This window comes from Benincasa hispida, chromosome 11 (genome assembly GCF_027475165.1).
Source record: "Benincasa hispida cultivar pf3 chromosome 11, pf3_genome.v1.1, whole genome shotgun sequence".
In the NCBI taxonomy this organism is placed as follows: domain Eukaryota; kingdom Viridiplantae; phylum Streptophyta; class Magnoliopsida; order Cucurbitales; family Cucurbitaceae; genus Benincasa; species Benincasa hispida.
Genome location: NC_143488.1, coordinates 15,983,378 through 15,998,882, shown reverse-complemented (window position 1 = coordinate 15,998,882; position 15,505 = coordinate 15,983,378). Strand labels below are relative to the sequence as shown.

Here is a 15,505-nt window from a genome sequence, read left to right as displayed (position 1 = left end):
TATGTTGTGTGTTTAAACTTAATGTATTTGGCCTAAGAGGCATCCGTTGTGTATGAGTTGTTGGTATCAGAGTTATTTCCACTAGAGTTATTAGGCAGTAAGTGTCAACAAAACGGTTGATAACTGCTGCAGTCATATCCTCTCCTAGGCTCAGAGAGTAGTCTGGGTGGGGTTTGACACAAACACATACACATGTACACGCACACGCACACGCACACACACGTAAACACCCACACACACGCACAGACACACAGACACGTAGACACGCATAGACACACACATAGATAGACAAACACACACATACACATGCACACACACGTACACGTACACACCCGCATGCACGCACACACATACAGACACGCACACATGCAAACAGTACAAATGCATACACGCACGTACGCACGTACACACACACACGTACACACGTACAGACAAACATACAACCAGACACACACACACGCACACACACACGCACAGACATGCACAAACACGCACGCACGCACACGTATACATGCATACACACACAAACATGCATGCATGCAACACCCACACACACGCACACACGCATGCACGCGCGCACACACACACACACATCGCTTGATGATGAAATGTGGATTCCATTTGTGTTGGGACGTCTGCTAGAGCTATCACTGTAACATGATCAAACGTGATGTCACAACATCCCTTTACAACGAAATGGAAGAGTTTTCTATTGTAGGAGCTTATGTTCTTGATATTTGTAGTGTTGATATTATTGAGTTTCATAAACTACATAAAATAATATAAAATAATCATATTTTGACGAGTATGTTTTGGAGTTGTGTTTAAATTAGGGGATGAGATCATAAAAAAGTTTTCATTGTCAACATAGTAAATAACTTTTTTAAAATAATGAAAAAATTAAATATATAAATGTAATAGATTTTTATTACGTTCATTGTTCACCCAGAACATATAGTAAATGTAATATTAGGTTTATTGTTAGTGAGAAAGAAAGGAAAACATGAACTTACGACGAGACGATTAGAGCAGTAGTATGGCCAAGCAGTAGAACTGTAGCCGTTCAAGCGACCCAAACTACCGATGAACAAGTTGTTGACTTGATTGATATTAAGCTAGTAGTTTTCGATGGAAAAATGCCTATCGGCGAGAGCCAACAATTCGCCATCAAGCTGTATACGAATGAAGCTATGGCATGGACCTTGAAGCAGCAAAGGAAAAACTAAGAACCTCCTTTGTGTTGGTATTAAAACCGCATCACCTCCACTATTTTCACAAGCTTCACTCCATGTGCTACTTAATGCCTATATTATACAAACAAATCAACTGATTAATTATAAGTTTAATTTTCAAACTAAAAAAGTGAAAACAAAAGTACACGATGTATCATGAGTGCCTAGTATATATTGACACATGACTTGGATGATGAAAGAAATAAGATCTCTTTTGATAACGCTCTTATTTTTAATATAAAATATATAAAAGGTAGTTGTAAATATAACAATCTAACTTAAAGTACTAGTGGATATAGTACAATGTAAAAAAAAAAAAAAAAATCAAATATTTCAAAATTTAGATTTGCTCTCAGAGTCTAATATCTTAAATTACCAATCAACTAATTAATTATAAGTCTAATTTGTAAATATAGAAAAAATTAGATTCAGTTATCAAACTCTAATATCTTAAATCATCTAACATATTATACTATATCGCTAATAGGGGTTTATCCGTAATAAATTTTGCTATATTTGCTATTCTTTAACAATGTTGCTATACACTTAATTATTAACCCTTGACAATATGTAGATTAGGGGAATTGAACCTCTTGAGTTCTGACGTTGAGGTTGATAGTACAAACACTATATCAGTTTTATTTTATTTTATTTTTTTGTTTCTTTATCAACTTGTAAAGTTAAACATATCTAAGCATATTTGCATGGTAATCGTTTCCTCTTTTTTTTCCTGAGCAATACTTGAGTGCATCCCTAGATGCATCCATTTTTGTGCATCACATTCTCATCACACACAAACAAAAAGAATTATATACTTTAAAAAGTAAGTAAAGTGAATTTATCATGTGATAAATAATGATTGGACAATTTGGTATACACAAAGATAGATGCATTATGTATTTAAATATTTTCCTTTTTTTTTTTTACGTTAAATTTACAATTAGATATTTATTAAAAAATTATGCTTACAAACAACGATTACTATTAGGTTTGAAACTACGACCTTGTTTGAAAAATATTTAATTTTTTTTATTTTCATTTTTGAATATTCGTTTATAGATTTAATTCTACCTATAATTTATTTATTTTTTTAATCTACTTTACAAGAATAACTTTCAAAATACAAGTCTAAGTTTTAAAAATTTAAAAGGTAGTTTTATTTTTTATTTATTCTTTTTTAGAATTTGTCTATGAATGTATGTGTTTTCTTAGGGAAGGTGAAAATATATTGTAATAAATAGTAAGAAAAATGAGCATATAATTTTCCAAATTTAAAACTAAAAAACTACATGATAATCAAGCCAGATATAGGAAAAAAATACTTTTCAAACAGTAGTTTTTATTTTTGATTGCTCAATGTTTTCGTAGAAAAAGATGAAACCCGTTATATAGAAATTATAAGAAAATAAATATAATTATGAAAAATATCAAATGGTTATCAAAAGCCTCGACTTTCATAATTTATAGCTTCCAAAATTTTATTACATCATTTTGAAAACGACAATTCTTAAAAAAGAATAGACGAATGAGAAGTGATTACATAGGAAAGAAACAAAAATGTTACCAAACTATCCCTAAAAAAGAATTTTTATTGTCATTTATTTTAGAAATTAGTACAAGATATATCATATATATAAATATTCAAAACTTAAAAAAAAAAGTTATTTGAATTGATTTTTAAAGTATTTTGGTTTTATTTTGCATGATATTGAACACTTTATGTTGGGCATTACAATATTTACAAATGCAAAGTAATATCATAATGGACACTACACATCCATTTGATAAATAACTCAAACCCATTTTTTCCTTTTTTTTTTTTTGTTCCTTTCTCAAAGATGGCTAATTTTTGCTCTCTCTCTCTCTCTCTCTCTCTTTTTTCATTTTTATATCGGGATTTTAACAACCAAAAATGGAAAAATTCTCAAAACTGAGTTTTTTATTTTTTTATAGGTCAATTTATTTTGTTAGAAAATCTCTATAATGATTTTATTGATAAACCGTGGCGTTGGGAGATTAATAAAATCAACCTTTTACTTTCCTTAAGTTTCTTTTGTATCTCTGATCTCTTGCTTAAAAAGAATGTAGAATTAAACCCTAAACGCCATTACAAATTTAAGTGGTTGAAAATCTTCTTGAGAAATTCAATTCTTTTTAAAAAATGAGGTGTATTATTGACTGGTAGGAACGTTGCATGAAAAATTGAAGGGTTTAATTTTAAAAAAAAAGTGAGTTTCGTTTTTACAAAGACATCAACTTTAATTTTTTAACCGAAATATCATATTAACTTTTTTTCATGCGTTCCTCGCAATTGTGAGAGTGGAAATGAGACTATTGACTTTTGAAATGGTAGTTTGTACTTATCTACAATTTCATAGTTGGTTTACAACATATTCATGAATTGTGTATAGTTATAATTTTCTTTTTATCGCATCATTACATACTTTCTTTTTGTTGAACAATGTACGTGGATATATTTGAGCATTTAATCTCTTAATTAAGGATATATGTGACTCAAGTTATTGAGCTATTCAAAATTGGTCTACTGTTAAGACTTCTAGAAGAGTGGCATTCCTACTTCATAACATTCATGGATTATGGTATGTCTTAAAAGGCGCTAAAAAGGGTAGTATTAGATATCAAAAATCATGTGGGGGAGAAGATATGTTTTATTAGAAAAGGAAACATTTTTAGTGTACCTAACTTAATTTGTTGTTCGGCAAAACTAGTTCTATTATGTTTTATGTTTTCGTAGATTCACCAAGTTCTTCAGTGAAAATATGTTTAAAAAATGTGTTTTTCTATGTTCCTATTGAGTTAAAAAAATCCAAAAATTGAAAAACCAAACGTGGTTTACTTTTTTAGTATAAAATTAGACATCTTAATTTGTATTTGAAGAAGAATTATAGATTAAGAACAGTTTTTATTGGAAAAACCAATCAAAACCGAACAAAATTACCGAAGGCATATGTACCTTAAAACTAAATTCTACCCTAGGTGCATTTTAGTATTTTAATTATATGGTGCATGCATATTTGTTGTTGAGGTAAAAAAGATTAATTATTATAGTGCATGTATAATTATTATAGTATACGTATGTTTGTTATTTTAAAAAATGTCCAAAACAAAAAAAAAAAAAAACAAAAATGAGAATCCCATGTCATTACCAAGTGTATGAAACTTCATCAAGGGTCTGTTTAGATTGATTAGTGAAAAAATGATTTTTTCCCTAAAAATCATTTTTATTTAAACTCTTTTAATAAAAGCTCTTTAAAATACATGAGGAAACTATTTCAAAAGGCATTTTGAGTGGAAATACTTGACAAATTAAATATACCGAGACCATGACAATAAAAAGCCTGAGAATTTACCTCAAATATCATCACATGCTAAAAATAAATACGAAATTTCTTAAATAGAAAGAATTATTCAGAAAAACTACCACAATGTATGCGGCCTAATAGGTGTTCTTTTTTTTTCTTTTTTTTTTCATGTTAGATGTAAAGATAGAAGCATCTCTCATACAATGAATATATGGATGAGACAGACACAATGTGATGGCTTCATTTTCAAAAGTGTGGAAAGAAAGAAAGACTATTAATTAAAAACAACAAGGAGGCAATTGAGGGCCAAAAGAAGAACCCCTAACATTTTGACAAATGGAAGTGGAGGAGCCAGTGCCATTGAAGGTCAGGTTAATGTTTTGTAGCACTATCCCTTGGCATGGAGCAACTTGGCTGCAATTGAAAGTTACCGCTGCTTGGATGCTTGAACTTCCTCTTATATCTTCATACTTGACATCTTTAATTTGTACCCTTGATTCACTCTGCAACCACACACATTTTTCTTTAGAGAATCAACTTTGGTTAATAATCAAATAACTTTCAAGGGATTCATATATATATATATATACCACTTTGGTTTGTTGGCAAGCATTGTGGGGGCAATAGTTTTGGTCGATGACAATAGGATTATTGACATTATGCATTTCGAGATTCAAAAACGCGACGTTGCTAAGCACACTTTGATACGATGACGACCATGTTTTGATCCTGACACCATTCATCGTGCCATAGAACTTGGTGTCTCTCACTGTGATTCCAAAAACATCTGATTCATTCGGATATCTTCCGAGACTACCAATGCTTATTCCATGGCCAGGACCGCAATGGACATTGGTTATGTTAACGGTATGGCTTCCAGGACCCAAGGAGATGCAATCATCTCCAGTGGCAATCAACGAGTTTTGAATGGTGATACCTGTAGACATGGAAATATGGATTCCGTCCGTGTTGGGACTATCTGATGGTGCAATCACTGTAACGTTATCAAACAAGACGTCGTTGCACCCATTCAATGCGAAATGGAAAGATTTGCTATGAAAGGATTTTATGTTCCTGATCCTTGCAATGTTAACTGATTGGAGTATCAAATTCTACATGTGTAATCGTCAAATATTTATGTTAAACCAAATATGTTTGGGAGTGCATGTAAAAGGTATATATGAGAAATGTTAATTAATAGACTTACAATAGGAAGCCTAGTGCATGATGCGTCTGTAGAGCAAGTGTTGTAAGGCCAAGCAGTTTGACCTCGGCCGACCAAGCGGCCTAGACCATGGATGGCTAAGTTGTTGACTTGATGGATTTGGAGCCAATAGTAACCGAAAACGAAAGCCTTATCGGGGGAAGCCAAAAGATCGCCATCGATCTGCAATTGAATGAAGCCATTGCAAGGACCTTGAAACAACAATGGCAAAACCAAGAACCTCCCAATTGCTGGTACTAAAACCACACCACCTCCATTATTTGCACATGCTGCGTTCCATGCCATACTCAAAGCCTACAAATCAAATACTCATAAACCACCTCTAATTATTTCCATATTTTGTTCCTACGTTAAATATTTAGGAGCTGTTTGGATTAAGATTGTCTGAAAATAAAGGATGGATGTCTTAGAAGAATGAAAGATGATTGTGTTTGGTTATATATGAAAATGAAAACATGGGATGTCTCGGAATGTGTGATACTTTTTTATGCAATTATAAAGTATAAAATCAATAAAAATTAATTTCAATAATTAATTTTCATTTGTTAATTTATTTTTATTACATTAAGTTATTAAATCAATTTTAAGTCATTAAAATTTAACTAAATTTATCCACTCATCCTCCAGTTTAATATATTTATTATCAACTAAACATTTATATTGCGCATTTATATTACCAATTTTTATTAAAAAATTATTAGTAATATTGTTAATTGAAGAGTTAATTAACTAATTGTTTAATGTCAATTATAATCCTTCAATTAACTAATTGTTTAATGTCAATTATAAGTCTTATATATATATATATATATACAAAAAAAGTTGATATAAACTAATTGATTTTAAATCATCAAACAAAATATTTTTAATTTTAGAAAAATAACTATGATTATAGATTAAAACTAGAATTACAAGTGTACAAAATTGTTTAATTGATAAAAATTAACTACTTTTATTATTAGTTAATTAACTAATATTTTTTAAAGACTAATTAATAATTTTAATAAATAATTTATGATGTTAATATATAGTACCAATAAAAAGGTATTTAAGCAAATATAATTATGATTATTCATATTTTTTAAAAAAAGATTATGATTTTTCATATTAATTTATAATAATAGAATGAATTATTATATTAGCATTATTAATAAAATTAATTATATATGCAATTTAAACATATTTATAAAAGTTAAATAAATTAACCAAATAAAATAAAAAGATAAAAAGTAAGGGAGAGAAAAACCATTGAAAATGGAGAAAACTCATTGGTTATGAAAAACCTCGATGGATATAAATATGAAATGCGTTGGAATAAGATATTCTCGTGCCCAAAATTAAAAACTTATACTAAACATGTAATAGAATATAATTTCCCATTCTCATCCCTTATTCCCGTAAACCAAATGGGCCATTAAGGTTATGTGTAACAGATCTTTAATAAATCTCGAGATTGTATTCAATAGCTACCTCCAATTTTAGAAATATTCTAATAAATATAAGAACTTTTAGTATTGAGTCCAATAAATCTTTGACATATTTGAGATACTTTTCAAATTTTGAAAATATATCACGTGATATATATTATATTAAATTTTCATTAACATGTCAAAACATATTTTCAATGATCTTTATGTACGGTTCATGAATTTGATATTCACAAGTGAATCGACATTTTCCATTATATCATAAGATATCAATAAAATATAAAAGTATATTGAATAAAACTCATATTTATATATATATACTCTTATTAGGTGAAATCCTTATATATTAATATATAAATATCTTATATGATTTTTTATTTTAAAGATTTTATAAATATTATTTTCACATTCACATTAACATATAAACCCACGTGTGGACATATAATTATAATTAAAATTCAGAAACTTTCTCGGAAAAAAAATTCAAGAAACTTTATTTATAAATACATTTTAAATTTTAGTAACTTAATACACCCCACCTTCAAAGTTCAGGAAGAAAACAATCAAGGTTCAAAATATCGATATCTATAGAAATATCGAGGTTCTAATTTATGAAAATTTCATAAAAATATTGATATCGACTGAAATTTCAAGAAATTTTATGGAAATAGATGGAAATTGTTATAATTAGTTGATGAAACTTTGAATTTTGTTGAATTAGACTATAATTGACCATTTTTAATCATTATTTCTATAAAATAAGATAACATTTAGATGTATATTATAAAATATCTATGCAAATGTTGATGTGAGAGCGTAAATTTTAAAAAGAAGTGAAAAAAATATAAAATAATATCCAATATTTGTAATTAATTACAAAATTAAAGGACATGATATATTTGCATACAAAATAAATGTAAATTGTTTATCATAAAAGGGGTTGAATACAAAAATGAAAAATCATAGCATTAAACTTGAATAACACATAACAAGTACATAATAAGGATATAAGAATTATAACATTAAATATAAGAGGGATACAAAAAGCATAACATTAAATATGACATGACATAATATTGAAAAAGAAAGAATAAAAGAAAACTTTACAAGTATATAGAGCTTCCAAGGAAATGAGAGGAATACTAGAGAACTCACTTCAATTTAAGTTGGAGGTGAAATTTGAATGATGTTAAAAGTAAATATATGTTATTTTTCTCAATTTTTATATATTGAAAATGAAAGCTTTTGGTAAAAGAAACAAAAACTCAAGTGAATTCAATTATGAGATGAAATGATATGAAAGTTCAATAAAAAGATTTGAATGAAGTTAAAAATAAATATATATGATTTTTCTCAATTTTGATTTCTTGAAAAAGAAAGTTTTGGATGGTAAAAAAAACAAAACTCATATCAATTTAATTTTGAGGTTAAATGATGTAAAAATTTAATAAATATTTGAACAAAGTTAAAAATAAATATATGATGTCTTGAAGATAAAAAAGTTTATGATAAATGAGAAAAAACTTCCATTTGGGAAAAAAAAAAAAAAAAAAACAAAGAACAAAGAACAAAGAACAAAAATTTGATCGAAAATTCGAAATTTCGAAAAATGGAGGAAAAATCAAAATTCTCTCTACCTAAATTTGAAGATTTTGACCAAAATGTTTCCTATAAATGTAACGTATTATTTAATTTTGAAAAACTAATACTAATGTCTTGTTAATCTCCTTTTGAGTATTAAATATGTCAAAATCAAAATTCTAATTTTTATAACCCTTGTTTTTTTTTATCAAAATCAACATATTTCAACTAGTACCAAATATGTACAATAATTTTGATATTGGAAGTTCAATCCTCCACCCATAATTTTCAAAAAAATATATAAATAAATAAAACAAACCTTTATTTTTTCAATCCTTACCTAACTTAACGGATGCACTACTCTAATTTTAAATGTCGATTGGAAATTATAGTTAAAATCATTTTTATTCATGTGGTTAATTTTGAAAGTAGGAAACCAAAAAAAAAAATGTGAGGATATTAATCAACATTAAACATCTAATCTTTTTTTAGTACATCTGGGATAGTGAAATTTGAATCACAAACCTCATATTTTTAGCACATTCGGAGACATATCTTATCATCAACTAAATGAAAGATATGCTATGGACATAATATATGAAAATTATTCTTAAAAAAAAACTACAAAAAGAGAGAAATATATTTATATTTTGTTTAATAATGGTTTGTGTTACCTTGCTGTTATCTGTCACTCGATCAGGTTTGGCACCAAATTGCATAATATTGAACACTTTACTTTGGGCATAAGATTGACAAATGCAAAGTAACACAATAGTGAACATTACATATCCATTTTCTGATGAACTCAAACCCATCTTTTTCTCTCTAAAATGTCTGGTTTTTTCTGTTTCTACTTTGTTTTTCTTTTGCATTTTTATAATATAAATTCAACAACCTAAAAGAGAAATAATCTTACAACTGAGATTTTTATTTCTTTATAGGTCAATTACTTTTGTTATAAAATTACTATTGTAATCTTATTGTTAAATGTTTACATTTAAATTAATGAGTGATATTTTATTGGAAACTATATCAACAGTCTTTCCTACTCCCTTTTTTTTTTTCCTCTAATGTTAAAAAGGAAATTAGGATTAATTAGTTTCGCAGAATAGTTATTATGGTTGGGGGAAAATTATGCATATTGAATCTAATTAACTTTCCTATTTATCTTTCCATAGTAGAATTGGCATTGAATATTTCTACCCACTTTCTAATAATTGGGTTTGAAAGGGAGGAGGGAAATAGCATCTTGCTAATATACATTAAATTATTATTATTATTATTATTATTATTGCAATTTTTAAACATAATGTTAGATATTATGTGCTTGACAATAGTTATTTAAGTTCCACACATGTTATCTGAATTGTCTCTACTTTGGTGGGTTTCTGGCAAAGGGATGTTCTTCAGAAATGTTGATTCTGCAAAATACTTTCCTTATTGAGTTTTTCCTTCTGTAATATTATTTATCGATCCCTTTCTTTTTTCAGTGTGCAACTGATTTGGAAGTTAAGGTTGCTCTTCCATATATTCGTTGTGCATATTTAAAATAAATTTGTCCTTTGGCTAGGTTGGCCATTTTGTTTTCTAAGAGCACCATGGAGTTATACAATAGTGTGTACTCGATCGAATTCACAAATAGAAGAAATAGTTGAATTTCTTGGAGACGTACTTCAAGTTACTCTCATCTTATATGACAAGATTCATTTGAGAATGGACTCTCAAGCTTAGAGGGAGCCTAAGTTAATCTAGTAAAAGGGACTTTATTCTTAGTAGGAAAGATACAATGAGTCTAAGATATTCTTCATTAACACTATAACTTAGAGGGAGCCTAAGTTATCATGAGAGGGAGTCTCACACCTAGGGGGAGCCTAATGATGGAACGAATACATGCGTAGCGGAAGAAGAATGGATCTAAAGTACTCTAATTAAGTTAATTACAAAGATAAGCATACAATACAAACAAATAAAACGGAAAAAGAATACAACCTTTGTAGACATTGAAACTTCTCTAAATTAACTCTAATATCCTCACGAACGGTTCGTAGACCACCACGAGAGTGTTCCTGTCTATTCACCTAAGTATCCATTTGATAGCTTCCCAATGTCTTCTTCCAGGGTTTGACATGTACCTACTGACTAGGCTTGCACAATATGATAGATCAAGCCTAGTAGAGATCATAAATACATCAAGCTGCCTACTGCCTGACTATAGGGAACCAATTGCATCTGATTTAAGTGTTTCAAGGCAGTTTCTTTAGGTGAATTAGCTGAGGATAGTTCAAAATGATGAGCAATAGATATAGTTATAGGCTTAGCATTAGTCATGTTGAATCTTCTAATGATTTTCTCACAATAGTTGGTATGATTAATGCTAAGTGTAGAGGAACCCCTGTCTCTGTTAATTTCAATCTCAAGGATCTTCTTAGACTGACTCATATCCTTTTGGTGTTGATGCCCTAAACCCTCGTAGGGTCCTGTAATTTATAAATACCTATATGAACAAATGCTTGTGATGTAATAGTATGCGATATTTTCTTCACTGTTGTCTATGAAATATAAGATATTTTATCTGCATTTACTATAAACCAATAAACTAAGATCACTGGTTGTCGTTGTAACTTAAGCATGTATGTGGAGACATACAAGTGGATCATACCTTAAGTGATAACCTAAATGGTTTGTAGTATATGGATATAGGAGAGAAATCTTATCCTAGTGACACTACGGATATAACCCTTTTTGTAGATGGTTATAAGTGTTGTGACGTGCTACAGATGGTCTAATCCTGATCATTCATGTGGAGATATGCAAGCGAGAGTGTCCTATAGAAAGGAGTTTGTATAAGACTGGACCATGAAGTGTTTAGTCTCGTTTTATAATGTCGTTCATGACATAGACTTTCATTTCACTAAGATGACCATAGGTAACATGACCTCAATCCTGAGTAAGTTGGGAACTCCGGCTTATGAGGACGGTCCTTTGATTTACATGGGTGTGGGTGGCCAAATTGTCGACTCAAACCTACCACTTTGAGGATTCATTTGATAGGGGAACTAGGAACTCAGCTACACAAGATGGAATTCACTCCTTCCATGAAGCAGGGGTAAGTAGATAGATTGCTTCTTTAAGGGCTGAATCCAAGGCTTGAAGGATGTGACGCCACACATCTTCTCAAGGCCCGAGAGGTGTCCACTCATAGTAGGACTATGATGTATTGTTCATTAGAGGAATCAGTAGTACTTAAGAAGTTAGATGTAACTATAGGGGCAAAGCGATAAATTGACCCAGCTATACTTACGAGCATCTGTGAAGGGTTATCATACTGTTGACTGGTTATATCCGATGGACACAGAAATATATCTATAGTAAGAAGAGTGCAGCTGTCGGTCTTTAGTGTAGTGTCTGGCAGTTAACGGATGGTAAATCTCGTGATTAAAGAGTTTAATCAGCTATTCATGCACCATTGGAGCTTCAAGTGACAGGTCCACAAGGTCCCTTTTGTAACTCAATGGATTCAAGTTGAGAATAAGTTTTTTGGTCAGTTTAAAGTATTCAAATTGACAAGAGGGAGTTTGATTATATATGATATGATTAAACTGGTTCAGTTATATATGATATAATTGATATGATATATGAGATACTTCAATTAGAGAAATTTGATATAAATATGATTTATATCAAGTAAAGAAGGAAAGGACTATGGTTTAAATGTTACATATGATGTGATATTAAAACTATAGGTTATAAATATAATATGATAAGTTAGTCATTATATTTACTTATAATTTAAAACAATTATACAATAATTATAGGCGGTTTCTCCTTTAACCGTGCGTGAAGTGGGAGGTTATATTCAGTTTTCATAACTGAAGGATAAAATGAAAAAGGTTTTCATTTTGTAAGGAATCGCTTCATTAAGTATACTACTAATCATTTAGCTAATGAAAGACTACATGACAACTTTCAAGTGTTTGTCTAAACGATCGTGTACACGTGCCATTCTCTAAACGATCGTGTAGCATTTTACTAAATGATCGCATGGCAAGAGAGATTCACTAAACGATCGTGTAAACGATCAAACCTTGTTTTTCTAAACGATTGTGTACCTATTGAGATTTACTAAACGATCAAGAACACAAAGTCTATACGATAGACAGTTCATTCTCCCACTCGCTTAGTCGTATAGTGCGATCATAGTTTCCTCCAACCCTCTACCAAATCCAACAGAGCCCACACCTCCTAGATTCTCACTCTGAGAATTCCAAGGTTACTGAGTGCTAGTGTCCGAGAAGTTACTTGTTCGTGGAGAAGATTGTTCACAATTGACCAGACAATTAGCTAGACGATTGGGGCGAGAATGAGATTTTGTTATCCAAGTTATTCTCGAGAGCAAGAGATTTTTGGAAGAAGAGTTCTTCAAAGGTATGTCTTTCGTTCCCTTTGTATTTAACTTTGAAAGCATGTCGTAATTTGTTCTGAAATACATAACTAGGTTGTATGTTTGAGAATGTTTGTAATTCTTTCACAATGAATTTGGATCGATCGTGCTTCCGCTCATGGGTTCTCTTTGATAAGAGTTCCTTCATATCCTTCATATCAAACTCTCTCTTTAGGAGATTTTTGACATGACTGAAATCTTATTTAAAACTCTCAGCTAGCAACATATCATCCACATAGAGAAGTAAGTATACCTTGTTCTTATAGGTAGTTGAGTTTACATAGGTACATGTCACACCCCACCCCGAGCCCGCCTCTTGAGCTCAAGGAGAGGTGTGAAGGACCGCAGATACCACCCTTTTGTGACACCTACTTCCCATCTAAACCTCTTTACTCTCAGTAAACTTTAAGTCAAGGTGATAAACAACAACTAATTAATTAAACTCATTTTATTACAACAATGTAATGTTTATATAACTCCAAGACTTAACTACAAAGTTTACATCAACAACTCTAAAACCCCGGAAGTGTGACTGTGGTGTGGCAGACTTTGACCTTAGCAACACCTTAGAACTCCCCACCTTTCGCTACCTGGGAAGAAAAACATGAAAGAACAGAATGAGCTTCACAAAGCTTGGTGAGTGGTAAGAAACTTCTAGAGTCTATTTTAACTCATAAATAACAAACATATCATATATACGAGGTTGATACTCAAACCATCGCTTTTGAATGAGTCTGGTTTTAACTCTACCTACACTGGTAGATTGTTAACTATTACTAATCTTAAATGTTTACTCTCTTGTGTTCTCTTTATATCCTATGTGCACATAGTTCCCCACTTATGGGCTCAGAAGCTAGGCCTGCTAACCCTCTGACCATCCCATACGAGGTTCCTTCCCCAAGCTCAGGAACTAGACCTCTCAGTCCCCTGACCATTCCGTGAGGTTCAACTCGTGGCTCAGGAACTAGATCTATTGACCTCCTGACCATCCTGATCACATAATCTCATTCTCATGCTAATTACACATTCATAACATAAGCATATACACTTTACTCTAAAAGGTATGTTTTAAGACTTAAAGGAAAGTACCACTTGCCTTGGTAAGGTAGGAACCTTTCTCTCTTAGAAGTTCCTTGATTTCCTCAGACTCCTTTTTGAACCCTAAAATCCGGATTCAACTTCAATCTCAGATTACTCATAGTTCTAAGCCTTATTTCAAGATACTTTCTTCTACAAACATGCTCTAAAATGTCTCAGAAAGCTTAGCCTAAAATCATAACTTAGAAATTCTTGTGGTTTCGCTGTAATTCTAAATTATAAAGAATGACCCAAGCTTACCCGACAGCTCGACCCTTCTTCCTTTTCTTCATTCTACAACCTGATTCCTTGGAGCTTCTTTTCTGGCAGCTCAACCTTGAAAACTAGACTCTTAGAGATTTTAGGTGGATTTAGAATTACTCAAAACGCACGAGTATTCTGGGAGAACTCCTTATCCCAAGTTGATGCTACCTTTAGTCTTCACTGTCTGACAACATCTTCTCCTCTTGGAACTTCATGACCAATGCATGGTCTTGCTATCAATTCATGCCCTTCATGATCAACGCATAATCTCCTCCAAATATATCTTCTAACACTCTTCCTTATGTTCTTTGAAGATGATTTTGAGTTATGGATTGAAGAGATATCCTGTGGAGGTATTTATAGGCTAAAGGAATCGATCCTTCTCATCTTTACTAAGCCTCAATGCAAGACACCTCCTACTTTGGAGTGTTTGCACCATTCTTTACCACCATCTTCTTCCTTGCCATTCACCTACTCTTATGTCGCTCACCTGTTTGAGTTGTCTTCCTCATGCATAAGACTCTCTTTGCATGAAACTCTATTTGTCCAGCTTCTACTAACTCAAGATTCAACCTTCTCTCGGTATAGCCATTTTTCTGGGTGAGCTCATCAGCCTTGCATAACACAAGCCTCAGCACCATTCCATTGTTTAGTCCATCGTGCAACTCTTGCACTTCATCACACATCACCATCGTTTAATGAATCTCTCGCTATCGCTTAACAACCAACCCTCTCGCTGTCTCTCATTGTAATCGTCTAGTGCCTGCATCCCATCGCATAACATTTACGTCTCATCATGTGTTCAATCGTTTAGTGATATCTCGCTCTTAAGATCTCGTGAATAGCCTATCGCATAGCTCGTATGCCTATCGTTTAGCTCCATCATGTAGTGTTGACGCCTTACCGTCTAGCTCATCTGCCTATCGTGTAACGCC

At 31.3% G+C, this 15,505-nt stretch overlaps 1 protein-coding gene across 1 annotated transcript; it reads right to left on the bottom strand.

Annotated features, from left to right (window-relative positions):
* Positions 1-4,833: 4,833 nt before the first annotated feature.
* LOC120090562 (exopolygalacturonase-like) lies at positions 4,834-15,262 on the bottom strand. The gene is made up of 4 exons (XM_090306904.1): positions 15,061-15,262; positions 5,763-6,049; positions 5,146-5,667; positions 4,834-5,058 (listed from the first exon to the last, which is right to left on the bottom strand). Exons 1-4 carry the CDS (start codon positions 15,260-15,262, stop codon positions 4,834-4,836), a joined length of 1,236 nt encoding a protein of 411 aa, XP_090163030.1.
* Between the last annotated feature and the right edge of the window lie 243 nt (positions 15,263-15,505).